Source organism: Trachinotus anak, unplaced genomic scaffold (assembly GCF_046630095.1).
Source record: "Trachinotus anak isolate AG129_WGS33_773 ecotype Australia unplaced genomic scaffold, CSIRO_AGI_Tana_v1 ptg000007l, whole genome shotgun sequence".
NCBI lineage: Eukaryota > Metazoa > Chordata > Actinopteri > Carangiformes > Carangidae > Trachinotus > Trachinotus anak.
Genome location: NW_027273858.1, coordinates 1,372,612 through 1,400,237, shown reverse-complemented (window position 1 = coordinate 1,400,237; position 27,626 = coordinate 1,372,612). Strand labels below are relative to the sequence as shown.

At 40.5% G+C, this 27,626-nt stretch overlaps 1 protein-coding gene across 1 annotated transcript in view; it reads left to right on the top strand.

Annotated features, from left to right (window-relative positions):
• The first annotated feature begins 6,225 nt into the window (after positions 1-6,225).
• bean1 (brain expressed, associated with NEDD4, 1) overlaps positions 6,226-27,626 on the top strand; it is a 45,080-nt gene continuing 23,679 nt past the window's right edge. The window contains exons 1-2 of the mRNA XM_071479878.1: positions 6,226-6,421; positions 13,351-13,470. Coding sequence (XP_071335979.1) covers positions 13,446-13,470 — 25 coding nt within the window. The 5' untranslated portion in view covers positions 6,226-6,421; positions 13,351-13,445. The remainder of the gene's footprint in view (positions 6,422-13,350; positions 13,471-27,626) is intronic.

Here is a 27,626-nt window from a genome sequence, read left to right as displayed (position 1 = left end):
GCATTTCCTGTTTCGGTGTGATCTCTAGCCGACCCCTGATGACTCCCAGGTCAAAGTTCATCTTTGTTCAGTGCTGACTGAGCAGATGTGTTTGGCTAGCCAATAGAAACACTGATGCACTGTGTTTGGAAATGGATAAGATAGCTTTCAGTTTACAGTTTAAAGCCATGACATCACATCCTTTTTTGGGGGCTAATGTCATTGAATGGAAATGTAAGGCCGGACGAGGGCTGGTATCTGTGTGACTGCTGTTTTAAGCCTGAACATTAAGTTAATTAAGGGAGTGGAAGACAGTGGAGACTACAGAACCTGGAGAAATGGGCTTTAAATACCTTAAGACACTCCCGTCTCTCAGGTGCAGCCTGTTGCCTTGATGACCCACCCACTCCAGGCAAGAACAGGAGCAGCACAGGTAGACAGGAAGATGGTTTTCATCAAATTCATTCAACCTGCAGCTGAATACATCATTTGTGGTGGAGATTTGGAGACATGGTTAGGTGATGCTGAGTCTGTGATATTTTTTAGTAGAATATTCCTTTAAGTGTAGATGGAAACCTCACTAACACACCTCCATTAGATGACAGGTTTAACATCCATATTTCTAAGCCAAGATTCATCATTTCTTCATCAGATCTACTGAGATAGGATGACTACGTGACTCTCAGTGATCTGGTTCAGCCTTTAACCTCTTTTCCAACATGCAACCACTCATATTTCCTCCATGATAACACTCTCTAACACCACATAATAAGGAGTAGGGCTGTTTTTAAAAAGCTTTCAGCGAGTCTTGTGAGCTCTAGTCGTCTAATTCACTCTGTCATCAGTTATTCGGGCGAGCAGGATAGCTGGAAGATGTGACGGATCTCTACAGGAAGGACAGAGACTCAAAGATGATGATGGAAAGAGGAGTAAAGTCGTACTTCCATCTCATGAGTGTACGCCTTTACTCCTCCCTCCACCTCAGCTCAGCCTTGGTCTACTTGTGGCAAAGACAGGACGGGACCCGCTGGCGGCAACATGCTTTATACATTGCGTTATGGTCAAACTACAAACCCACACTATTAAAGCGAGCCTTGCTTTATCCTTGAGTACAATTACATGGAGACTGCGAATGGATAATCCTTTGAAGCCTGATCAAAGAAAGTCTGAATTTTGAAGTGGGCTGCAGTTTGTGTTTACATGCAGAAGGAGTTGATATGTGTGGCTGTTTACATGACTACCCTATGTAATCCAGTTAGAGAATACTTGTCACGAGCAGTTACGTTTGTCTCTGATAGCGTGAAAGCTCAAATGAATGTGAGAGAGTGGCTCAGTTACCTGTGCACGTTACAGACATTTTCTGCATAAAACACGCACATCACATGATTTTATGTTCAAGTATTTGCTACATGCAGGTTTCAGTGGGTATTTTTCCAAACCAATTTTTCATACCTGGTTTGACTCTACAGAAATGTGCCGTTGGCAGCATCATATAATCCGGTAACCTCCTTATATTATCATACATCACCAATTTATATTCTGTTTTATTGTAATGGTTTGCAATAATCTACCATATCTCAAAATATGTAATAAATACATACTCTATATATTACTAGTGTATGAAGAAACATACGCCTTTCGCTGTAAAACATTTCAGTCAACAGATGTACTTCTACCAAAAATAACCCTGGAGGGAAGAAACACACAGCTGTGATCAAAACATGTGAGGGAAGAAATCAAATCATGCTCTGTTATCACTTCAGACCTCACAGATCCTTTGGTGGTTCAGTACAAATGCAAGTTATACATTCAAGCAAAGCCCAAACCTTCACAACCTTTCAAAGTGTAGGAAAATAAACATTACTCAGATCTGGAATGATTCAGGGAGAAATACAGAAAAAAAAAAATCACCTTGAATTTTCTGCTTAATGTGATAAATGGAATCTTGAGTTTACAATGAAGACTGAACAATGTTCTCAGTTTGAAGCTATTTAAAGGGAAATTTGAGAGAAACAAAAATTAAGGAAAATTGTTTTATTTTGCACTCTTTAGAGAAATGACACACAAAGAGAGTGAACTATAAAAGCTGTAACACCGCTGTTCTGTGCGGCTTTTCAGTACATGCAAAAATCCAGATGTTTTGTATAATCTGATGCTCATTATCACCTGATAATTACACCTGACTTACAGTGTTTGGAACGTGTGGAAATGCTGGAATCTTAACAAGAAGGAATTATTTCCAGTTGGTTTCTGACACTGTTTGTAAGGTTTTGTAAGGTTTTCAGTTGAATAAAACAGCTTCTCCATCCAGTTCGACATAAGGAATGTCTTCTATTGTCAGAGACAAACTTGTGTTATTTGTGAAACATCTGCGCACATCTTTTCATAAAATCTCACAAATAAAAAGTCTGTGTCCATTGTTACTGCAGGAGGAGAGAAAAACATTTTCTTTTGGTTGTCAGTGCAAATATTTCACTGTGGTGTAACAAAAGCATCTACAGACTAAACACCGCAGCACACACAGGTTCTGGCCTCATGATGTGTGTCGGGATTTGTGTTTGGGTGTCCTTTGTTTCACGTCCTCTGTTGGTCTGTAAAGCAGATGTGGTTGTGTCTTTGTCAGAGGCAGAAATAAAGCTGTGGCATGTAGCTAAGTAGGTAGAATGTGGCATTGCCAGATTTTGGGGTTCAATTCCCTACTTGTGAGTCACGGTAGAGCAGGATTACTTAAATATACCGGTGCCCCTCCCATGTGGATGCCCACTGGAAACAGGCCTGGTCCTCATTCCTGGTTTGAAAAGCACTGCAGTCAACCATCACAAAAGCAGATCTGCATCAAACATCCCACTGACCCACTGACAAATAAACCGGAGTTCAAAACAACCACTGTAAAAGTAGGAGCTGCTGCAGATGGAGACACCAACATCTCACTGAGTGTTTGCTGATGTGGTCCCCTGTTTGTTGAAAAAAGACATTAGAAGGAATGTTCTGACAACTAATCCGCTCAGAGAGGTGGTTTTGTTCTACACCACTGAAAACTGAATTATCCTCTAAAGTAACATAAAATAAAACAAACTTTTCACAAAGGGTGATTTCAACAATGACTGCCAGTGTAAGTGCTTGACTAATGTCCTGTCTGTGAATGGTAAATGCTTAACAACAATGTGAAGAGGAGGATATCCCCTCTCTCCATCCTCTCATTCTGATTGTTTGCCCCTTTTTGCTTTGTGCAGCAAAGGAAAAGAGTTTTAACCATATCCAAGAGTCTCCAGAACAGCTGACCTGCAGCCAAATGGATTTTAATTAAAGTCACAATAATGAACAAATCATCTGTTTACACTTTCGACAGTGCTACCTGAATACAAAGCTTCTCTTTGATACGCTGAGTTCTGATCTGTGGTATGTTTTTACCTCTTAGCACCTTTGAACGATTCAATATTAACATGTGCATATGATTAAAGGCATTACAGTGCATCTGTGTGAATTAGAAATTGTTAATCCAATCTTAGAAAAATGTCAAAAAATGCTTTAAAGGACACAAGAAGTGTCACTGCAACACAGTTTCCAGGCCAACAGCGAACATTTTGCCTGATGTGGCTTTGACTCTAGTTAATTACCATCCCTGATACGCTATATGTGCATGAGAAATTAGATAATTGATAATTTATTAACCACCACAGACAGAAAACAGCACAACCAAGAAAAAAAAAAAAAAGCCAAACTGACAACAGGCTACAAAACTGGCAGTGCTCTGTCTCCACACTGTGGTTTAAAACACAAAATACACCCTGTATCAAGGGTGTTAGGCTGACTCTGCTTTATTCATTTTCATTGTAAAAAATGACAGAATTTCAGGATTTGCATGCTACTTGTTTTTAAAGACTATGTTCAATTCTGGCTGATTAGTCCTCTGCTGTGGTACAGGATGGTTAGAGATACAATGGGATTGCAGCGACTATATGCAGTTATAAGAATCGACCTTTTTTCACAGACAACATTTTGACTTGTAACAGTTGGATGAAAACAGGTGTTTAATTATGGCCCTGTTCAAGTGTCCTAAAGCAACTAAACTGAATTCAGCTATAATTAATTTTATTGACATGACAATATGTGTGCAGTGAAAGAGGTCTACTCTCATGGTGTAATTTGTCCTGCTCCAACAGGTGCAGCAAAACTAACACAAAAATCAGTGAGATGTCAGTAAAATAGTCAGAGCACAGCCAGGATTATTAAAATCAATTGTGTGGATTCAACATCGACGTACAGAGCCACAGATTGTTAGAAACACACAGGGACCGCCCACAGGTGGGATGACAGGTGCAGCAGCTCAGGTGTAAACGACCTTCTAGAATCCCCTCCACTGAATAAACCACTTTTGCTTCTAAAAAGGCCTCCAACAAAGACAGAGATGACATGTGCATCAAAACATCCATAAAGTTTTTAAGTTTTTACAGCTCCATCAGCATCATATATGTGTCCCAGTCCAAGGATAAGTCTTGGGCTTCATTTCTTTCCAAGTTGCACCGTGGAGTTAAAACGACCTTTTCCAAGATGGAGAACCCTACAAGCTGCCAAAGAGATAAAGAGTCTTTTCTTCTCCTCCATAAGTAAGTAACCTGATGGCCACATATTGTTACATGTCTGTTTTCATTAGTGACCTCCTACAGAAACATGATAATGTTTGCTAACTTGTTGTTAATGGTATGAATGTGTAAGCAAATGTTGCTATGCTAAAACTAACAATGACCAGTTAATGTAAAATGCATATCCGTGTCAATATGAGTTTACAGATAATAATATTAAACTTGTTGGTCAACAGTAAATATACACATAAATTAAGCCCTGTGGAACTGCTGTGTATAGCAGCAGTATGATGCGCAGTCAGACTCAAAACCCAGGTGTTATGAAGAACACACAGGTGACCACCTCAGAGGAAACTGCTTTTATTTTTTAGTACCAAGTGCTCATTACAATGCACAGTATACCAAACACAGAAGCTCTACTAAACCTGCCCCACTGGCTATCTGCCTATCACCCACACCTTACTCTTTGCCAATCACTTACAATGACAAGGTGTATACAGGTGTTTATGGACACTTCTGACTTGTGGCTGCTGGTTGTCCAGTGGCTGTGACGGTCTTTTACAGAACCGTGGGCATTAACGTGTATCTATAACAGCCTCCATCCTTCAGGGAGACTTTGCATAGGATGTTAGCACCATGCTGCAGGGATTTTCTCCCATTCAGACACAACAGCATTAAAGGTGTTTGGTGATAAAGCCTTGGTGTTCCAGTTCAACCCAAATGTGTTGGGTGAGGTTGAGGCCGGGGCTCTGTCTGGATCCTCCACACTAAACTGGGCAAATCATCTGTTTGTAGACCTGTCATTGTTCAAAATGTTGCCTTAAAGTTTTATGATGTGGATCAGGGTGTCCACATACTTTTGACCACATAATCTACTTTTATATTTGTGTTTAAAGTTCCTTATCGTGCAGCCACAATAATATTCCACAATATTCCACATTATATTTGTAGTGTAGCTTATTTTGTGGCATCATTGTAATGTCAGTAAAACTTTGTTCCAGTTAACTAAACCAAACACATGGATAAATCCTGTGTGGGGGTGTAAGGAAGCATTTTAAAATACAGTTTTAGAGTTCAGTAAAGTTCTGATGGGGACATGATTTCTGCACGTCAATTAATTTGACAAATTTTTTCAGAGCATCACTGCTGATTGTTTTTGATGAGGCATTTCCTGGCTGCCCGTCCCACCATCAGCGTGTGCCGGCCCTGGACGGTGCGCCTCTCCCCCCGGCATGACACACTTACCGGGCTGCAGCGCCGAGCCACGGGACGAGCCACGGGACAGAGCCGCGGTGCGGAAGCCTGAGGACAGAGTCAGAGGAGGAGGCTGGGGACGCGGGAGAGACAGCAGCTGATGCAGTAGCTGCTGCTGATGATGAAGAAGAATGAAGGAAAATAGAGCTCTGCAGGTTGGAGGATGGTGACAGTGATGATGATGATGGTGATGATGATGATGATGGAGGTGGTGGTGGTGAGGGTGCTGCGGTGCTGAGGACGGGACTGCTCGGAGGTGGATGCTCGGATGATCGGAGCACTCCTCTGCTCGGTGTTGATCATCGTGCGGGTGGATCTCGGGTATCACCGGGAGTTTAACGAAGCGCTATTCTGAGGAGGTGGGCCAAGTCCCGGGAGAGAGAGAGAGAGAGGGAGAGAGGGAGAGAGGGAGAGAGAGAGAGGGAGGGAGGGAGGAGAGGAGAGGGAGAGAGGGAGGGAGGGAGGAGAGGGAGGAGAGGGAGGACCTCGGGACTCGGTGGCAGTCCGGGATGTTGCTGCTGCTGCTGTCCGTGATGTGACGCGACATTAAGGAGCTGATGAGGACTCCTGCCAGCGCCTGGACACACATTCATACATTTTTGCAGGTAAGCAGCCACTGTCGCACTCTCTCTCTCTCTCTCTCTCTCTCTCTCTCTCTCTCTCTCTCTCTCTCTTTCTCTCTCTGCTGATCCTAAAACTATGAGAAATGTACAAATATGACACATCACAGTTGCAGTTGATATTTTTGTTCCTCAGTGGCAAATTTATATTGATACTGTCTTCATGGTATCTTTTACTTCCTACTGCATAACAGTGATATTATGTAATACACAGGTACACAAACAGGATACTATATTAACAAACTATAAAGTATTGTCAGCTAAGTCACTGGTGACATTTAACTAAGTACATTTACTCAAGTACTCAAGGACAAATTTGAGGTATTTGTACTCGAGTATTTCCATTTTATACTACTTATTGCCACTCTACTACATTTCAGATACGAATCAAATACTTAGCTACTCCACTAAATGTGCTGTGTCTGACAGCTGTAGCTGCTGGTTACCCTCTGGATTAAATACAAATACTTAAAAACATGATTAGCTTCTAAAATATAATGCGTTCTCACAGATTTAACTAAAGAATTTAGAATTAGCTCCACCTCAGCCATATAATGTGAAAATGCTGTTTACACATGAATGTATCATTAATAATTAAACAATAATTTATGGGTCTAATAATAATGCACACTTCATACTGCATCATACTTTATGTAGCATTTTGAATGCAGGACTTAAATTTCCTACATTACAATTTGACTTACGTGAAAGGTCTGAAGATGTCTTCCACCACTGGTGTATAATAAGAGGAACAACCTGAATAAATAAGTGTAGAAAAATATCAAATTCAGAATTTTACACACAGGGCATGAGAGGTCAGTTGATGGTCTGATTATGAAATGTCCTGCAGTCATCGCATCATTGATCATCTTTTAGAAATTACTGACAGATAAACTACACAGGAAGAAAACCGAAGGACAGATTCAATGTAAATGCCAAAAATACACTTGTTACTGAGTGTTGCAGACACATTATCCAACAAGAATTCACTATAGTTTTCATATTTAATTATTTTATTGAAGCAAATTTACTATTGAGTAGCACAAACCCACTGTAGGATCCTATAGGGCTGTTGTAGGCGTGTTATAGTGATTTTTGGATAGGCTCATCTCTCTCTCTCTCTCTCTCTCTCTCTCTCTCTCTCTCTCTCTCGCTCAGCTTTCCTCCCACACACTTTCACTCTTGTTTCAGCTGTGAAGTACAGTAGCCTTACAACCCTACAGTAACAGTGCAGAGAGGAATGCGTGCCAGATTACCATGCACATGATCCATCAATGTGTTTGAGTTATATAAAAACTATTTCGGCCTATAACAGAGAGGAAATCCAAACAGGTGTAGGTGATAAATCCGTACGGGTCACAGTAAAAAACTGAAACTGGAGAAAAGAAAATACAAATAAAAAATAAAGTGCATATTCCCTTGATGTAGCAAAAGTGAGGTTATCCGTGTCCTTGTGATAAAAGCCACATTTCCAGTTTTAACACATGTGACTTTTTAGCCGACAGTGGTTGACAGTTTGATCTGAGAGCTTCACAGTGTCAGGACAGCGTTCAGTCTTAGTGCTGGGCTCCCAGAGGATATCAGAGCCCTACCATGTTATCTGAGTGGCTTTTGCTCTACTCTCAGCCATGAAGGTCAACACTGCAAAAAGCCTGTTGACAAATTCAATAAAATGAGATCAGCTCCTGGATATATAACCCAGGAGTTCATAAAGCCTCAGATTAACATAGATGTATATTACAGTGATGAGTGGAGTGTAAGTCGCGTCTGAAGGTTGTGGCTCAGTGCAAATATAACAAAGGAAGGAAGAAAGTGTGTTGATTGCAGGGAAATGGTAAGAAATTAGAGGTATCATCTAAAACACATAAACATAATTTAATAATAATTTAGAGTGATGCAACAGTCATGTTATTAAACTGATGTAGGCACAGACATCTTCCACAAACTCCAATCATCTAACCGTTTATTTAATAAAGGAAAAGTTGGATGTGCTGTACTCATGGTAGCTGTGCTCCCAAGTAATTTTACAGTGAATCTGGCAACAGAAATGGACACGTTAGATGGGTCCATGTTTGTTTTTACTTCCAAATTTTAGTGTTACCAAGACAACCGGTTTAAAATCTGATGCATCACTTCTGCTGTAGCCTTGTCCACTCTGAGAAGTCGTGCTCCCACATCTCACTGAGCCAAATATGTGTAAAATAATGTGAAATTACTAAAAAAAAAAACCATCCAGTTTAAGCACAGAAACGTTGCTTAAATACAGTAACAGTGGTAAATGTAGATTGCATGAAAACCACGATGAACTCTCTGCTCCACAAGGACCGAACCTCTGACCCCCTCACACCGGGGTTGACTCTGTGACCGAACTACCATGGGAATTAAACCCACGGGCTTTCAGCCATGGCACAGACGCTGTAACCGCGAACCCTGCCTGCCCAGCTACAAACGTGAATCGGTGTGAGATTGGTGCCGTTGCCAGGACTGACAGGTTGAATGGATGACAGGGCTGTGTGGGCCAAATAGACTGTCAGAGAGAGCTGGGAGGAGATGGATGAGAGGAGGGAGAGAGGGACAGAGAGAGGGAGAGAGAGAGCATCAGAGAGAGGGAATACTGGAAAAAGAGATGAGGAAATGATGGAGTGCTGTTGTGGCGACAGAGAAAACCTGATTCCCTCAGTTTCTTTTTCTCTGACTGGTCCTGTCCCTCACTCTCTCCTTCTTTTCTCTCCCAATCATCGGCTGCTCTCGTTAGAAGATCTGCACAGTGGCAAGTGTGTTACAGGTTCTGCTGTGGGGCAACTGGACAGGTTACTTTTACAATAATTGTTATAATGCTTTTTTTTTTTTTTTTTTTTGCTTTGCTCTTTCCTATTTCATCATGTCAGTCTTGAAAAGAAGACACCCCACACACGGCTCTGGCTCAGCATCACGATTTACTGATCATCCTAACATCTTGCTCTCTGTAGACCTTCATCAGAAGGAAAAAATTTATATGTGATATATATATATATGATATGTTACATATATACATATGATATATATATGTAAAAAATAAATATAGATATATATATTTACATAAATATACAAAAAACAAGTGAGACATCACAATATACAATCAAATCTACTCAGAAAATAATTTACAGAAACTACAGTCTATTGAATAAAAAGATCACCTCTGCAGCTTTCATTCAAAGTATATAATCATATGAACCACTGGTGTCTGCCACAGATAGAAATATAAAGTCCCTAAACTTCCCAGAGTATGACATGCTGTAGGATCTCAAGATTCAGTCCATTTGCAAATTGAATATCCAGTAAACGTCTCTTCTATTATGGATTTCATCAATGTTAGAGTCACATTTTCAAAGCCCTGGAACCTAAATGATGAGATGTCATATTTAAAATCATTAAAATGTACTGCTGTCGGGTAATCTGTCATTTCTCATTTCATTATCTCATCTTATAAAAGTGATCACAACATAATATTTTTGCCTGAAAGTTGTGGTATCATAACAAAACAAATCATGAGTGTTTTTCTGCAAACATCTGTGATTTAAGATTTGTTTCAGCTAAAGCAACTAAAACTATTTGGTTAAGTTGAGGGAAAGATAAAAGGAACCAACACTAAAACAGGGTGTAAACCTTATTCTCTTATGTTTGTCATCAAGTGTTGTGCTTTGCTGAAACAGTTGTGTTGAGTTTCTGTGACTGTGAAATTTGAAGTATATTGTTTTATTATTCGTATTTACTCTGCTGTACTTGTCCAGTTAGGATTTTCAGAAGCTTTTCATCTCCAACCAAACTCTCTCTAAGGACGTTTCTACGTGATTTGGAGAAATTGGCAGTGGCCTCCTGTTGGCAGCTATAAGCAATGCAAGTCTGGAGAGAAATGACATCATTTCCATTTTGAAACTGCATTCAAGTCTATAAAAATCTCTCACTTATTCTTCATTAAACCAAATATTATGCATTAGTTTTTTCCACTACAGTAACTTTTTATATCAGTGCTGCATGTTTGAGGTTATATTTCTGTTTGGTATTGTTTTTGTTCCTTTTCTCTTCTTAAAAACCCACAATACACAGCTCTATCTAATGTCTCAGAACCAAGAGTAAGAGAGGTGCTCCTTGTTAAATCATATAAAACTTCAACCTTTCCTTTAAAGCGAGGCTCGGTTTGTGGTGACAGTAATCAGCTTATGGAGATAATTTAATGCAGCAGTTGAAATTTGGCTAAAAAAGCTTCTCCTGCAAAGATCTTCCTGCTGTGTGGAGCAAAGGCAGCAAAATATCAGTTAAACAACTAACTTCATTTCATTACTTTCCCTAAAACACAGCTCGTTACATTATATTTACATGTAAGAATACTTATATATTAACTATGGTCTATATTGACTATATTATTGTACCATTGTATCATACAAAATGCATTTGAACAGGTATATGACCTGGGATTATATAATCAGTGTAATCTAAACAAATGGAAGAACAAACAAAAACTGTCAAATCCAAATCCAATGAGAACGCAACAATTTCTCCTTCATCATATGAATTACAGACCAACAGCCTGTTACTGTGAGTCAATAATTACCACAAAACCCTGCACTGTAACATGTTATTACACAAACACTGCGGCCTAACAAAGATAATATTGTTTTTTTAATGTTTTTAATGTTATTTTAACTTTCACTTGCTATAATTTAGAGGAGGTTAGGTTGTGATTCTCCTCTTACTGTAGTCGGGTTAGAGTTGACACAAATCCTGTGAGCTCTGTTCTTTATCTCACTCACACACAACGGTACACGAGTGGAGTGAGAACAACCCACTGTGTGTGTGTGTGTGTGTGTGTGTGTGTGTGTGTGTGTGTGTGTGTGTGTGTGTGTGTGTGTGTGAGAGAGAGAGAGAGAGAGATAGGGAGAGAAGAGATAGTTCAGTCTCGCTGCCAGAGTGTGTTGTCTGTAATATCTGTCTGTGTGTGCAGGGACAGTTATGTAACAACAAAACAGAATGCATCGTAGGTTCACATGAGTTCCACACACACACACACACCCACACACACACACACACACCATCCATGCTCCTGTGTCCACTCTCCGTCAGTAGGCAGGAAGTGAGGGATTAAATCATACAGAGTGTGCATGATTAATCAGAATTACAGTAGGTGTAGTGTGACATCGCATCGCTTTGAATTGACGGCGACCATATGTGTGACAACATGGGCCGTGTTTACCCAACTCAAGTCTGTTTGTAAAGGCCGCTGCCATATGCAGTGTCTCAGTGGGCTCTGTAGGCCCACACCCACAATAGTGTATTCCACTGGTGATGATCCCTTAGAAGATAAATAAGCTCACAAAGACAAGAAAAACCAACATTTTTGCATGAGGAAAAAATAGAGAAGCCTCGGGAGAGGACATTCAAAGAGAGACTCCTCATCCTTGAATAGCTTGTGGTGGAGCTGTATGTGAAAAATAGCAGATGACAAAAATATGAACAGGAAGTCATCAAACTTAAATAAAACTTGCTTAAATACAAGATCCTCCAAGAGAAGAGAGCCTAACATACCCGGTTAAGTAAAAGGTTAAAGCAACAATATGATCACAGCAGGTTCTAATACTAATGTGGTGAAACTATTACAGAATAAATCCAATGAACAAGTCCAGGATCAGCTGTAAGCATCGATAACGTGCCCATGTGGGTGGGGGCATGTGGAGAAGGATCAGAGGACAGGGCAGCAGGAGCAAGTGTTGTCCATACTGCCACGTTTTCATTTTAAAACACATCTCTTTTGCTATGTTTTTGCCTTCAAGCCCAGGTTCATGCATGATAACACTACAACTGCCTTTGCTGTTCCTCTTTCGTAGTATTTTCTGCAACTAATCAGATTACACCTGAGAGAAGACAGTCTGCTTCCAGTTTACCCCAGGCCAGTGTCTGTGAATGGTCATGTATGTGTGTGTTTTTGGGCGTGATAGTATGGACGCAGATCATTTCTGATATGGAGCTAAAACAGTCGTCTGGATGGAGATATTTTCATTTTAAAACTAGTGTTTTCCTGCATCATCAACTACAAGGTTATTACTGGTTTAGAAAAAAAAAACAGAGATATAGATAGATTATTGTTATTCAGGCTTTTATCCATAGTGCTTCAAGATTTTACATTTACCCATTCACATGCGTGCTCACATACTCATACTCAGCAAACTACTAATCTAACAGCAGCTGGGGGTTTAGAGGTAGGAGATGGGACTATTTTCTGAGGACTTAGTCTTAGTTCTTGGTGAAATGAGAAAGCATGTCCACAGGAAGTTGGGTATAAAATGTAAAACAACAAGCAGAGCTTTTTATGTAGCACTTGTTAGGTGTTTCTCATCTATCACAGATATTGTTAACAGTAATAGGAGCAGCTGTGTGCAGTACTGCACTCCTGTAGTAAAGCAGTAGTATTTACATGTATGTATTTGTGTGTGTGTGTGTGTGTGTGTGTGTGTGTGTGTGTGTGGTTCAGGTATTGATTGGAACATTTGAACCCTGTGGCCATGTACCAGAAAGAGCAATGAACACACACACATACATACACACACATATATTCACACACAGGGTGGCGTGGGTGGCCACTTGACTGCCTCACACACACACACACACACACACACACACACACACTCTGCCTGGGGCTTTATAAACAGCCAGGCTTGGAGGTTGTGACTCGCACATCAGTCTCTGCTCCCTCCCTCCCTCCCTCCCTCCCTCTCTTTGTCTCTTGGTAAAACAACACAGCATCTCTCACTCCCTTCATTTATTTCTCTCCGTCTCCATCTACCTGCTGTTTGTTCTCTTTTCTTGCTCTCTTTACGCCTGCTCCCCACAATTTCCATGCACTGATCTGCCTGCCTCTCTCTTCTCCTCTGTCTCTGTAGTTACACATATAGCCGCTCTGCTTGGTGGAGACCAGTTGAAGTTGGCTTCCTGCCTGTTGAGATGTGCCAATAGGAAACACTGTGAACAGGGGTTCATGCTGATGAAATTGATCTGCTCAGGTAAGGAACAACAACCCTTTTCTTTGTTTTCCTGCTTTAATTAGTCTCCTGGTATTAAGTGTTTGTTCTGGAGATACAGAGAGGGGAGTAGATTTTTCTTGAAAGACACAAAGTGTGATTCTTACATTTTAATGATGGTAATGTGATGAGAAAAGTCTTAATCTGGGAAACGTGTGAAAAACAAAAATAGAAGACAGCAAATTAGAAAGAGTTGTGTGTATTTTTTACAGTAGTTAATAAAAAAATAATAATATCAGATGAAACTTTACCATTAAAATAAAAGGGTTCTGTAGAAAATCCCAGATTTATTGATTGACTAATAATTTTTTTCTTGAACAGTTGTCACTGTGATTAAATGGTGATAGTATACAGGGTTATAAACAGGGATGTGCACGTTTAAACAGTTAGACCAAATACCCTGCAGTGATAACCTGATATTTTTACTATCCCTATAAACTTTCCAACTTTTTTCTGCAGAAAGTTTCCAACTACTTATAATATGTAGAAGTCAGAAGTAAAAGTCTGAGTATATGCAGATTAATATAAACTAAAGTGATGCAAACACAAAAATAAGGTTAAACTTTTATATTTTATTTATTTATTTTGTTTTTATATGGAAACAACTTTTGAAATCCATGACACAGACATGTTCAATGTTGGGCAGTCAGGTATTGAGAAGTAGATCAAACCTGCAGGTAATATTGATTATATTGGGTGATTTCTTAATACACACACACGTAATTCAAGTCATCACATGTGAAGATGATGAATATTGGTACAGATACAGCAGCTGGAAGCTTCAGTACAAATATATCAGCATGTGGCTTTAAAATCGCATCAGTCAACATTAGCTCTTCTGTAAAGCAGTAAGTAGCAGACATCTGTCAGCAGATAAACAAAATGTCTTAAGGGAGAAAATATATACAATTTATTGTCAAACGAAAACCACTTCAGAAGACACATGAGTCCTTCTGATATAATCCAACAAAGAAACGGAAGTTGTGTCCTGTGGGCTGCACAGTATAATTTGATTTGTTGTTGTTGTTGTGGGGATCCTTTGTCTATTTTTAGCTGCAATACAGGTTGAGCTTTTAAACTCCAGAGAACAAGGTGGACATATTTATAGAAGCTTCCCATCTCAATAAAAGATGAATCGCTGTCTTATGCAACAACTCCTGACCACACTGGAGGCAGGGAAGAGACGGAGGGAGGGAGGAACAGATGGATGGATGAACAGATGGACGGACGGACAGATGCATGACTTTTATAGATGTGTGTTTTCCTGTCAGGTTTGCCCTCCAAGAAAACAGTCTCTCCTGTTTACTTTCTCTGTCTCGCTCTCATGCATCTCTCCACTCTCTCCCTATCTGACTCTGTCCATCTGACACCCCCTTTATATCTGTTTCTCTTTCTCTCTATTCACTTCTCTCCATTTCCCACCTTTTATATCTCCCTCATTCTCTTCTCCCGACTCTTTCCCACTTTCTCTTTCCCCCTCTCTGATCTATTATTCACACCCCTCTCTGACTCTCTCTCTCTCCCTCCCTTGACACCTGAAATCCCTCCGTCCGCTGCAGGGTGTTTAGACCTCCACCGACAGCGCTTCCCTCCCAGGAAAAAGAAATAGAATGATGAATAAAAGAACAGAGCGAGGAGACAGATAAAAAGCTTTGGGATGGGCAGCTCTATAGATATGCCAAGGTATTTCTTCCTGTGGAGTATTGTACAGGTTGACATTTTACACAGCCCTGTGTCATCCTACAAAAAGACTGGTTCCCGAGTGCAGCCTTGGATGAATAAGTTAGAACATGGCGTTAGTGGAAAATACTGTATTTTAACACAGATCAGAGACAGATCGGTGACTTAAGCTGTGTTGAGCTTTTTTTTTTTTCTTCTAAGTTTACCTCTGAAATATCTCACGTTGCTGGATATCAGGTGGTTATGATGTTCCAGAAGTGTTGCTTTCCCTTTTCTACCTTTCTCCCCAAAGTGTCTATGGTCTATTTTACTTTAATTTGACTCAAATTACCTGAAATACTTGGTTCCATTTGAAAGCTGAAGGAAAATAACATTTGGATCACTTTGACTTTATGTTTCAGTGGCACCTAATTCATGTGGCATGTGGTTTCATGTGTTTTTGTTATGGTTATCAGAAAGTTCAGAAAAGTATAACCTAACTGTTAAACAGCATTCGTGGTTTATGTTAATTTGATATTTTACTAACTTGTACCCATGTCAGGGATAGATAAGTATTTCTTATCTTATCTTATTATCTTATTTGCTGATTGCGTGGTTCCTTAAATTTTGTAAGTAGTGTTCAGGTTGGTTGCTATAGTGTTGCTAGGTTGTTGCTATGATGTTGTGTGTCCTTTCCAGAATGTTGCTCTGTGGTTACTATGACGTTCATGCTGGTATTTAGGTGGTTTACAGTGAATCTGCAGGAGTCACAGTGATGGTGGAACTGTTTCGATCAAGACAGAGGCTTGTTTGACAAGTGAGGAGGAAAAGATCAGATTTACAGTTTGACACTAATGAGACAATTGGCTTACAGAGGTCATGGCAAAATCTGATTGGTTGAACTCTAAAGCGGGAAAAGACTCAGTCAGCGGATTGAGCTGGAAGCAGGAGAAGAAGAAAGCAAGAGAAAAAAGAAGAGTCAGCATGAAGATAGTCTTTCTGATTGAGCGTTCACTATAGCTTCATTAAATTTGGTAAAACTTGACATTTAGGTCTGAGGACCATTTATATGAGCAGGTGGAAAAAGAAGAGAGAGAGTTTCCCTGTGGTGACAACATAAGATCTCTTACTGAAATGTAGTATCTCCATGACTGCAGTAACGTTTTTGGTGATGTCCAGGTTTTAGCTTCTAAATCAGATCTGAAACTTTTCTTTTTTGCAATTTTAGAAAAAAAACCATTCTAGAAGTTTAAAACGTTCTAAGGCCCCTAACACATGAAAACTTCCAGCACCCTTCAATGTTGAGTCCAGTAATTATGCTCACAGGACACCAGGAGGAGAATATTCTTGCAAGGCTGTGATACAAAAATCTTTTCCAGATAAACAACATTTACTCTGATCCACCTTTGGGTGCTCTCGAGTGGCCAGAGACGGCGGACATATACCACATGGCATCTGTTTGTGCCCAAGGGTTGCTGCTGCTGCTGCTGCTGTGCCTGAGAGAAGGGCATTCAGTCGCCAACTGCCAGCATAAACATCCATATGTGTCTTCATATTTGGAAGAGGTGGAAAGTCAGTCAGTAAACATGTTTACACAGGAACCATCTGACTGAAAAGTAAAGTGAGTTTTTCTTTTTTTTTCAAGGCCATTAGTCAAATTAGTTAAAATACTGGAAAGATTTTATTTTATTTTATTTTATTCTCCTTTATCTGACCAGGAAGTCCCATTGAGATAAAAAAGAAATGTATTTTACAAGATGGTCAAGATAACAGCCACATAAACACCCCACATCACAGAAGCATTAGACATAAAATACCACATTTACGAGATCAGTGTCCAAACTAAACAAACAGACAAAATTATTATCACGTGATGTAATAATCCAGCCACTGGTGTCTCAAATCTCAGGGACAACTTCGAACAATACAGAAGTGACAGTGTCATAAAACGTTACACATTATTTAAACTAAGGAGTATTTGTGTGCACGCCAGGTACACGTTTAGTGTTAACTGAAAGGGCCTGTAGGTGTGTGTGTGTGTGTGTGTGTGTGTGTGTGTGTGTGTGTGTGTGTGTGTGTGTGTGTGTGTGTGTGTGTGTGTGTGTGTGTGTGTGTTAATGCCCCATCCTCCATCATATCACTGCAAAAGATAAAGGCTAAACACAATCTACATATTAGAGCACTGGCACGGGCGCACATCAGATGAGGGCAGATCTGAAATGGAATCTCCTTCTGTTCCCCCTCGCTGCACACATCATTTATCCATCTATCAGCACCAGCGCCACAACGCCTCGCCTTCCCGCCGCCGAGCCATCAATCATCGCATTCCCATGCTATATGGAAATGGAAGGAAAAAAACTGCATTTAACGGCATTTTACCTTCTATCTCATCCACCTATCTGTCCGTCCGTCCGTCCGTCTGCTTGCGTCCAATCTGGTCACAGTGTGAGGTCGTTTATTTAAATCTATTTAAATGGATATGAGGCGTGTGCATATGCAGGGAGATTTCACGGCCCGGCAGGTCAGCAAATACCAAGGCTGTTCCGCCTCACTAGCCCCCCATCACGGCCCATAGACAATTAATACACACCACAGGTGGTCAGGTTTGTGTGAGTGTGTTTGTCAAAGAGACAGAAAACAAGTGGCACAGGAAAGACGTGAGTGCTTTGTTATTATATGTGTGCAATCTATCCATCTATCTATCCATCTAGCTGAAGGGGAAGAGGTGATGAAGCATGGGTGAAATAAAAGGAGATGAAAGATGTGGTACAGATGAAACACAGAGAGCAGTGGACAGGAACAAGGTTCAGCACAGGGAGTGAAATGAGTGTCGGGGAGGCGGGGGGCTCTTAAGGGGAAGTAGGGTAAAGCAGAAGAGCAGAGAGAGAAATTGAGGGAGGTGGCTTGGAACGGCTGAAAGAATAAGAAAGGGAGGGTGGGAGGAAGGAAGGAGAAGTGAAGGGTAAATGTCTTTGCTAATGTCTTGGTGCCAATATTGACTAACGCTGGCTCCCTTTTGACTTCAGTCGACTCGCTGCATCCTCCTCTCCAGTTCATTAGCTCTGTCATTTGGAAATGGACGTATTGGCTCAGCTGTTCAATGTCACCATGCTGAATGATTGGATGGCTAGATGGATGGATATGTAGAGTACTGCAGGAGGTTTTAGCTTATTTACTTATACTTACATATCAATCTGACAATTTTCCAAAGCTCTATTGATTGTTAAAGGCCTTTTCATTTCTCTCAGGCAGCACTAACTTTAATTAAAGTCAGTTTGATATGAAAATCAACTTGCAGAGAATTGAAACATCCTTTGAATAGGCCTAAAGGTAATAAAATCATTTTATTTTGTCTTGTTAAAGGCAGATTATGATTGTGTAGCAGTAGGCTGCAGCTGAACGTCTGTGGTGCATGTAACTGCTGGTGGGAAGCTATTAATTTTGAAGTTTGAGGTCTGCTGCCAATAAGCACTGCAACCTCCTACACTGTAATAAGATCCAACCTGGAGGCCAGTAAGCAAACACGGACACTGAGAAAAGGAACGTCTTTTTGGTTGCATGAAAATAGTTCAGAAGAAGAGATGTGGTTCTATCCTGTTGTGACAGTTGACACACTTGCCAAACATGGCTATTCCTTCACAGTGAGGCGTGTGTGTGGAAGCTTTGTGCTTTGTGTGCCACCTTGTAGATAGGCAGGGAGAATCCCTCGCTGTGTCTCAATTCAGGGGCCTCATCCTTCATTTGAAGACCGATTGCGTCACAGCGGTGCAACTCGTCTGTCCCATTTCGAAAGCTCCTTCAAAATGCAGAATATAAACCTTAATAAAATTTAAACGGATGTGTTATATAAAAGTTCACCCCTGTCCAGTTGTCATGAAGGAGGAAATCGGCTCTAGAGACTAAAACTGTTTTTGTACCAGGCTGTAAACATGTTTATTTCTGCTGTAAAATTGGACATTTTAACATGAGTCTATGGGGAATGACTCGGTTTTCAAGAAAGTTTCAAGTGGTTGAAGAAGTGCAGTTTTTGGCACATCTGTGTTGGCTTCATTCTTCAGCCTGAGAGGTTGCCGCTTTGTTAAAACCAGGGGCCTTATAACCTAAAGTTTTGCTGAAAAAAAAAAAAAAAAAAGTTAAGTGTTGTTGAGGTTACTATGTTACAAGGAGACTTGGCAAAATAAAAATCCTGCATAGACCAAACCGTCTTATTTCGGATCGCCCTTCTTGGTCTACGATGGCTACGAAGGGCCTCACCTTTGTAGACTGTGTCCCCGTGAAAGATGTGGCCCCTGAGCTGGGACACAGCTCCTGAATCCTTCTCCTCTTCAAACTGAAGTAATTCTACCAATTCTAAAATGACTGAAAAAAATTAAATTGTTTATATGATCACTGTGATTGATTATGTCAAGCAAGTTTCAAGTGTCTGAAAGCTGATTATCATGCCAAACATCAGTGAATGCAAGTTAGTGCCTGTGGGTAAGAAATCAAACCAAACACTTTCACACTTTGAGAAATGGTCGTAGAAAATAAGCTAAATCAACCAGTCATTATTATGTTAGATCGACAGATGGAAGTGGAAGAGTAAACACATGACTTAAATATTTAATCAGCTTTTCAGTGTGAATCTGTTGGAAAACAATGGTTGGACAGATTGATAATAGATGACGGGATTCACTCGTTTCATGACACACCATCTATATCATGTTGTGCACCATGCGATCCATAAAAGTGTGTGTGTTTGTGCATGCATGTGTGTTTCCACAGGGGAAAAGGCTGCACAGAGAGGAGGAGTGTGCAGGAGCGTTAACATGATTAGACATTACCTCTGCCTCCCCTCTCCTCCTCCATTTCATCACCCCCTCCCACCCTTTTCACCTGTCGTTATCCCCTACACAGCACTTCTGAGACAGAGGGAGGGAGAAAGAAGGGAAGAAAGGAGGAGAGAGATAGAGGGGGATAAGAAAAGGGCAAGAGCCACAGAGGGAATCACACATAGGAAGACAGAGGGTGAGACGAGGAGGGTCAGGGAGAGAAAGAGATCACAGATCTATAATTCAAAAGGGAGGGGTCTGTCTGAAACGGGCCTCTGTGATATGATGTTATGACTATTTTGGCTTTGGCTTTTGGCTGTTTTGGCACTTACTGGATTTGGTGTAATCCTCCTTTAGAGACCTGACAGAAAAACAGATGGAAACACTTTCAGGCAGATTGTCTGGTAGGTTCGGAGACAGAGACAGATTTCCAACAAATCTGTCTGAGTCACTGTCTGTGGCGGGTCCTCTGTTTTTTTTGTTTTTTTTTATTACCGGATGGATTGACAGACCACAATGAAACAAAGTTCAACACTTTATTATATACAGTGTGATGCTGTATGTTAGCAAGACATTTCAGTATCGTTCAAAACTGTTTCCAAAGCTGCCCCCAGCTGAATTTCCACCATGCCAGGATGTCTTATGGGAGACTGTTGCTGGTTTACTGTGGCTGCCTGTCGTACTCTCGGTGGACACGTCTGCCTCTACGGCTGTTTCTTTTGTTAAAGTCAGAACAATTTCACAGCTTTTAACTGTCTAGTCAGGACAGAAAGGAGATAATGTCATGAAAGAGATTGTTGTGTAGTAGGGAAGTCATTAGACATCTGTAAAAAGGACTTGTTTTTTATTTTAAATAAGTGTTTTTAAAGTGCAGCACTGCACTAACCACATAGCCACTTCCATAGTGGACAATAACTACAGTACAACTAATGTCTGAAGTCTGTCTGAAGTTACTGGCTGTTGTTTCTGTTATAAAATATAAATATATGCTGAGACAGTCTCCTCTCCTCACAGGTGGTGCGAGATGGGGCGGGAGTAGTTTGACCACAGGTCTCCCCACTGGAGCAGGGGGAGCAATCTATCAAAGAACACACTTCTGTCTCTGTATGGTATCAGTATCAACCATGCATTTGCTAGGCAGATTTCATACGATGATGTAGTTGATGACTTTGCATGAAGGAAAGCAGGACAGGCCACCACAAAGTGTGTGAGACTGGTACAACGAGCACCATCTGCAATGCACGCCACCATAAAATACCTCGTGAGGGAAGCACATTAAAAAACTTCAACACAGCTGTTTATTGAACTTTTTTTTTTTTTAAATGCACAAGACAGAGATCAGATACACACAAGGCTGCAAGCAAATCTTCTGAGGCATATGTGTGTTATTCTTTTACAACACGGAGTGTTGTAATCAGAGAAGTCAGTAGTGTGTGTGTGTGTGTGTGTGTGTGTGTGTGTGTGTGTGTGTGTGTGTATGTTGTTGCATGAGTGCAGGTGTTGTGAGGTGCAGCACAGCCAAAGCCAAGATGTGGTGTGTCCATGGAGAGGAGCAGTGGTCAGTTTGCAGCCAGGACTGGGCGCCACAGGTGCTCCAGATCGACCAGTCAGCTACAATTCTACAAAAAAGAATTTACTTTTTATAAAGTTTGCACGGAGTTATGTTACGTTATGTAAACAAACCTGGGTTTTCTCCTCTTGTGATATCGTTCCAATTCAACATTAAAGTGAAAAAATTCATTTTTGCAATATATTGCTTTGTTGGATGGTCTGAAAAACAACCTTAAGTGGAAGTATCCAGTTTCCATTACTCGTTTCATTCTAGTTTGCAATTTCAAATTGATCATTAAGCAGGCTAATGGAAACACACCGAGGACAGACGGGTATGGGACGACCAAACCAAGAGGACCCCAGGGGTTGTCACAATATGTATGTGTATATGCTGTAATTACTACTCAGCTGAAAAATGGATGTTTTAAAAAGTGCATTGTCTGACATCCTCGCATACTGGAAAGACCTGCACCCTGTCAAATCCATTCTACAGACTGTGCTGTGCTCAGTGCTCAAACCAGACAGTAGGAATATTAAATATGGTCATTTTTGAGTTTGCTGCCGAAGCACAATTTTTTCCACAATGCAGTGGACAAGGGAATATTTTTAAAAACTTAATTAATTGTAGGAGGAGATGAAACGGCTCAAAAAACTCATTAAACCTGAGCAAATGTGTCTTTGTGAAGTTTAATTTTCAGAATTTGCAGAAGCTTTTATAAGTCAGTTTGATCGACGTCGCACTTACTGTAGAATTTCCTTTTTAGTATAACATGGTAAAATATTTTGCTATCTTTGTATATTAACTGTTAAAACAGTATACTCTGATGATTAGTGTGTAGTGTTTGCTGTGTAGAATTAGTGAGTAGTGTGGTTGATGCCGGTGGTGCTGGTGTTTATCCCAGCATGTATTTAGCAGCTGTTCTGACATTTCATGCAGAGCAGCAGAGCAGGGATGGATAGAAACAGACGTAGCAGCTGAATAGAGTTTGGGTTTACTGCTTTTTTGCCATCTTGTCATGAAAACAAGGAGCAACAAAGGCGAGCCTCGAGGGACACGCAAATCAGACCACGTCAGCTGAATGTCTTTCAGTCAGGAAAAAAAAAAACGTCCACAACAGAGAAGACAGGAGTGATTCTGCCTGTAACGTGTGAACTGTGCTCATGACCGAAATCAGAAAACAGAATATTATTGTTTTAGTTTAGTTTTTAGTTAGTTTTAGTTTTATTGCAGAAATTCAAAAGCATAAACCATATCAAATTTGCCATTTCATAAGATGAAAAAGAGAAATATTCACATGTATCTGCCCTGTTTTCTGTGGCGAGAAGGGGGCGAAGAGCGAGGGAGGACAGGTGTTGTGTTATGACTTGTTGTGAGGTGAGATGGGAGAAAATTAGTCACGTTGTCACCAAATACAGCCGAGCCACACACTCTCCGGTGGAGAAAGTAATCACAGCTTATTTCCTGAGTTTCACCGGATGGCCTCAGTGGAAATGGTCAAGTGTGTACATGTATGAATACACACAGCTTACAGTACAGTGTGTTTGTGTGTGTGTGTCAGTAGATGGATTTCCACAGTGCTGAAGTCTTGATTGACCAATCACAGCTGGATTTAAAGTCTTACCTGCCCATTTGGAGCCGAATCTTTGTGGCTCATTTACCAATCAGTATTGACGTTTCATTGGCATTGACCAATAACTTTCATCTGCAGTGTTTATTGCTGGATTTACAGAGATCACGGACCAATCACAGGAGGATATACTGCAGTCACTTCCAGGATTTATATTCAGTTTGGTTTGCACCACAGAGATGCCAGAGTGGGTTTGTGTCATCTATATTTGCATTTTCTAAAATAGAAAAACACATTTTTAGGCACAATTTATTTATACAGTTATTTTTGTAATAGATCACAGACACCAGACCACAGGACAGCCAGTAAACCTCCCAGGCCTCCAATGCACCTGCTCGTTTAAACATTTCCCTTCTTCCTGCCAAACCTACACCAGCAACTACTGCAAGAACAATTTACTATGAGCTAACTCGGTTGGTTCAAATCCCAGAGGGACCAGCCGACAACTCTAACCTGTGCTGGGCTGTGCATTAACAAAGAGTTACCATCATTAAAATACTTCTGACGAACACTAACCTGATGCTCCAGGTGGTTTGTTGTACATCCAGGAAGGCTTTGTTGGGAACTGTTTGGAAAACAATACTAAGCTGATTGGTCTGAACCACCTCTCGACTTGATTTGATCGAAGTACCTAATTTCTTCTAAAACAAAAAAAGCATTCAGCACAACTCACTGCCCAAAAGGTCGGTTGTGGAGATGAACTATCCAAACATGTGACCACAACAATAACAAGGGATGGTGGGAGCTGAACGAGTGAGGAAAGAGGTGGATGATTAAACGAGGGGAAGGCAGGAATGTGGGCCAGCAGGGTGTGATAATATGTCTCTCTGCCATCTATCCCGCATGGGGGGGAGAGGGAGAGAGAGAGAGAGAGAGAGAGAGAGATTAAGGGGATGTATGATGTATTCTGACCCATATTCACACACAGTGATGTTTTGTGACCCACATACCACCTCATTGAAATACACATAATTTAATACTGATACAAGTGAGAGTGAGTGAGTGTGTCTGAGTGTATTACATCAGGAATTAATGCACTACTGAAAACTCAAAATACAAATGTGATATGATAATATTATAATTAGTCAACCAGTATAATAGAGGAGGGTCAGTGTACTTTTGCTGACAGATGATCCTGGATTGAGCTGAATACGATTCATGTCTTTTTTACTGAATGTGAGAGAGAGACACACACATTCAGTCACACCCACAGTGTGCAGTTAACCTCAGGGGTGGCTTTAGAAAAATGAATGCAGGGGCCAGACCGGGGTACAGTTTTAAAGAGTGGTATTTGTCTTTGTGGTTGTTTCGCTTCTCTTTATATTCAGATAATCAGATAAGATATTTTGTGTCTCTTTGAAGTCATTCTGTGTCTCTTTGTGGTCATTTTGTGTCTCTTTGTGGTCATTTTGTGTCTCTATGAAGTCATTTGTGTCTCTGAGGTCATTGTGTGTCTCTTTGTGGTCATTGTGTGTCTCTTTAAAGTCATTTTGTGTCTCTTTGTGGTCATTGTGTGTCTCTGAGGTCATTGTGTGTCTCTGAGAGGTCATTTTAACTGATGTGTTTAGTTATTTTGTCGTTGTTTCAGCGGTGGCTCAGAAGTGAACATTTAGCCTTAATGAGCTGTGTCTCAGTCAGAGTTGTCTGACAACAGAAACATGTAAATGAGAACAGCTTTATTGTGAATTATTATACATTAAAATACTGTACATGTGAGCACAGAGGAGGGAGAAGCCACCAGATAAAGGACTGAAACCAGCTGAAAAAGCCTACGATGTGGTCCAGCCATGTACTAGGTTTTAACCTGTCTTGTTCTCCTCCATCTCCGCCTCCTTTCCCTGCTTCAGTGGTAATTCAACATGATTGTTTAATGGCCAATGTCCTCCCTCCTCAAAAACAAAGCCCTCCTGGCGTCTGTTCAATACAACAACAGGAAGGACCAGAGGAAGCTGAGCAGCGAGACAGCAGCAGACCGAGGGAAGGAGAGACAGGAGGATGTGCACGTGACAGAGATGTTCTCTGCTGTTGTCCTTTGACCAGGCTGGAGGAAGGTGGAGGCTTTTCCAGCACATTGCACAAGTGAGAAGATACAATCTGTCACTTCATGTCACAGCCACAATAACATCTGCAAGTAAAGGTGTTGTACTCTGCTTTTACTGAAGAGCCCACTGTAGGGTCCATGACACATGTAAACTTCTTAATTTGGGTAATTGGGTGATTTACTTTACTTTGGGTGAGACAAAATATTCTGTTTGAGATCAGTGCCAATACAAGGTCCTGGAAACTGAAATTATTATAATTTCATATCAAACCATAACTGTGCAGCGGTGCTTACCTCCCTGCACTTACACCCATATCCAACAGAAACAGTCATGTTTTACTTGAGTCTTTCTGAAAGGGATATTTTTAGCGTGGAGACGGCTCACGTGTCAGAAAAGGAGGAACGACATTGTTTCTACAGTGGAATATCTCCAGCAGCCCGAGAGATTCAGAGACTGGAGGTCATCCAGCTGCTTCACAGAAAACACAGGGTATATTCTCATCAACACACATGTTCATATTCAAAACAACTTACAACAGTGCCGTAGTAAAAGTAAGCAAGAAAAGACTTTAATAAAGTAAAACTTGTCTCCTCTAGGGACATCGGGGAGGCTCATATCATCTCTTCCAAAAATAATCTAAAACAAATCCTCTCTTTGAGTTGTAATGTTAAAGAAGTATAATCCTGTAGTGGAACAATAACATCACCAGCTGAGAGGTTAATTAGTGCCTCTGCTAGTCGATGCAGATCCAGCTCAGCTCAGGTCCGGTGCAGTCTGAGGGGTTTTTCAGTCTGCGATGAAAAGCAGGGAGAAGCTACAGTCGTGACTCAGGAGAGAGACGACTCAGGTCCCAGCTGAGCCCTCATCATAGCTCTGGATGTAAGAACTCAGCGGTAGAGCCGATTTTAAATCTACCAAACAATTGACGAATATTTGGAGGAACTAAAGATGATTCTTATAGTCAACTTTCCAGACTTGAATTCAGAGAAAAAGCCGCTCCTGACAGCAGTTTAATGATTCATGGCCTTCTGTCCAGCTCATTGAAAACAATGTGAAGTACAAAAATGTTCTGGGCCTCATGTCAGACAAAACAGATCAGCCAAATGAGCCAGTCAGCTGCTGGGACATGAGCCTTGCTTCAAACCTGTTAAAAAAATTACCGAAATAACTTTGGATGTTAACATTATTTTTTATTTGATGCTGGTAGAGAGTTAACCAGTTACAGAGCTAAAGGGGAGATGCTGAGAGGAAACAAGCCGTCAAGAAAGAAAGAAACAGCAAAGATGTTAAACAGTGACATGGTTTATTAAAAACAGGTTTAAACTTGATCTTTTTTAGAGCCTAATATTTATTTTGGCACCTTTGACTGTGCATATAGAGTGTTAGAGCAACAATCAAACATTTTACACATTTAAATCTTATTAAGCAGTAAATATAAAAAATATGCACTTATATTAACACAATATCTGTCCATAATAATAATAATAATAATAATATTAAAAAGCAATGGTTGTCAAAAGCAACAGAGGGAAGACTAACAATATATTACAAGGTAAAGAAGGGAGCAAAACCACACACGCATACACAGTAAAAACAGTAAAGGATGCTACAGAGATAATAAGCTCAAAATAATAAAAATAAATAATAAAATATTTTTTATTAATATGATGTATATTAATAAAAATACATCAAAAGAAAATGAAAAAAATCGTACCCACAGCCATCTTTTAAGAGGTTCATCGGTGTATAGGCTTCATGGGTTTGTTGTTGTAATATTGTGATTCAAACAAGAGAAGGAGACCAGATATTAAACATACAGCCAGTGGAGCAAAATACTGACAAAGACCAAATCCATTACTGTTGTTATATTAGAAGAAGAAATCTGTATCGCCGGCGCTGTTGTCATTTCAAAACATTTCAAAAACATCACTTTCCCTCCCTTTTGGGGAATGAGAGGGGGTGTGGGTGGGGAGGGGGGGGTGTTTATTATTCTTTGACTGCATGCTGTGGTGGAGATGTTTTCAATATCACTCAGGCTGATGGGTTTAAAAATCCAGCTGTGTGGTTAATGCACCCTAATGAGGCTCCCGGTCCAACTGCATGGATACTGATTGGTCTGTGGAACCAGTTTAATTAGCCCTCGGTCTCAAATGTGAGAAATATTATTAACAGTTTAGTGTTTTAGGATTAGGAACAATTTCCCCTTACTGTATGCACCACTTTTTCACCAGGTGCTGTACATTGTTTTTTGTTTCTAGCTGGTGATTAGTTGGTCACTGTGCAAAATACTGAGAGATTTGGTTAGACTTTTTTTTTTTTTTGCATGATGAGTTGTTGTCATGGCAACAGCACCTCTTCCTTGGGTCCATACACAATATTGGCAGCAAATTCCTACAACAAACGAATAGTGAATGAAAGTAACAACTAAAAGGTTACTGAGGTTCAGG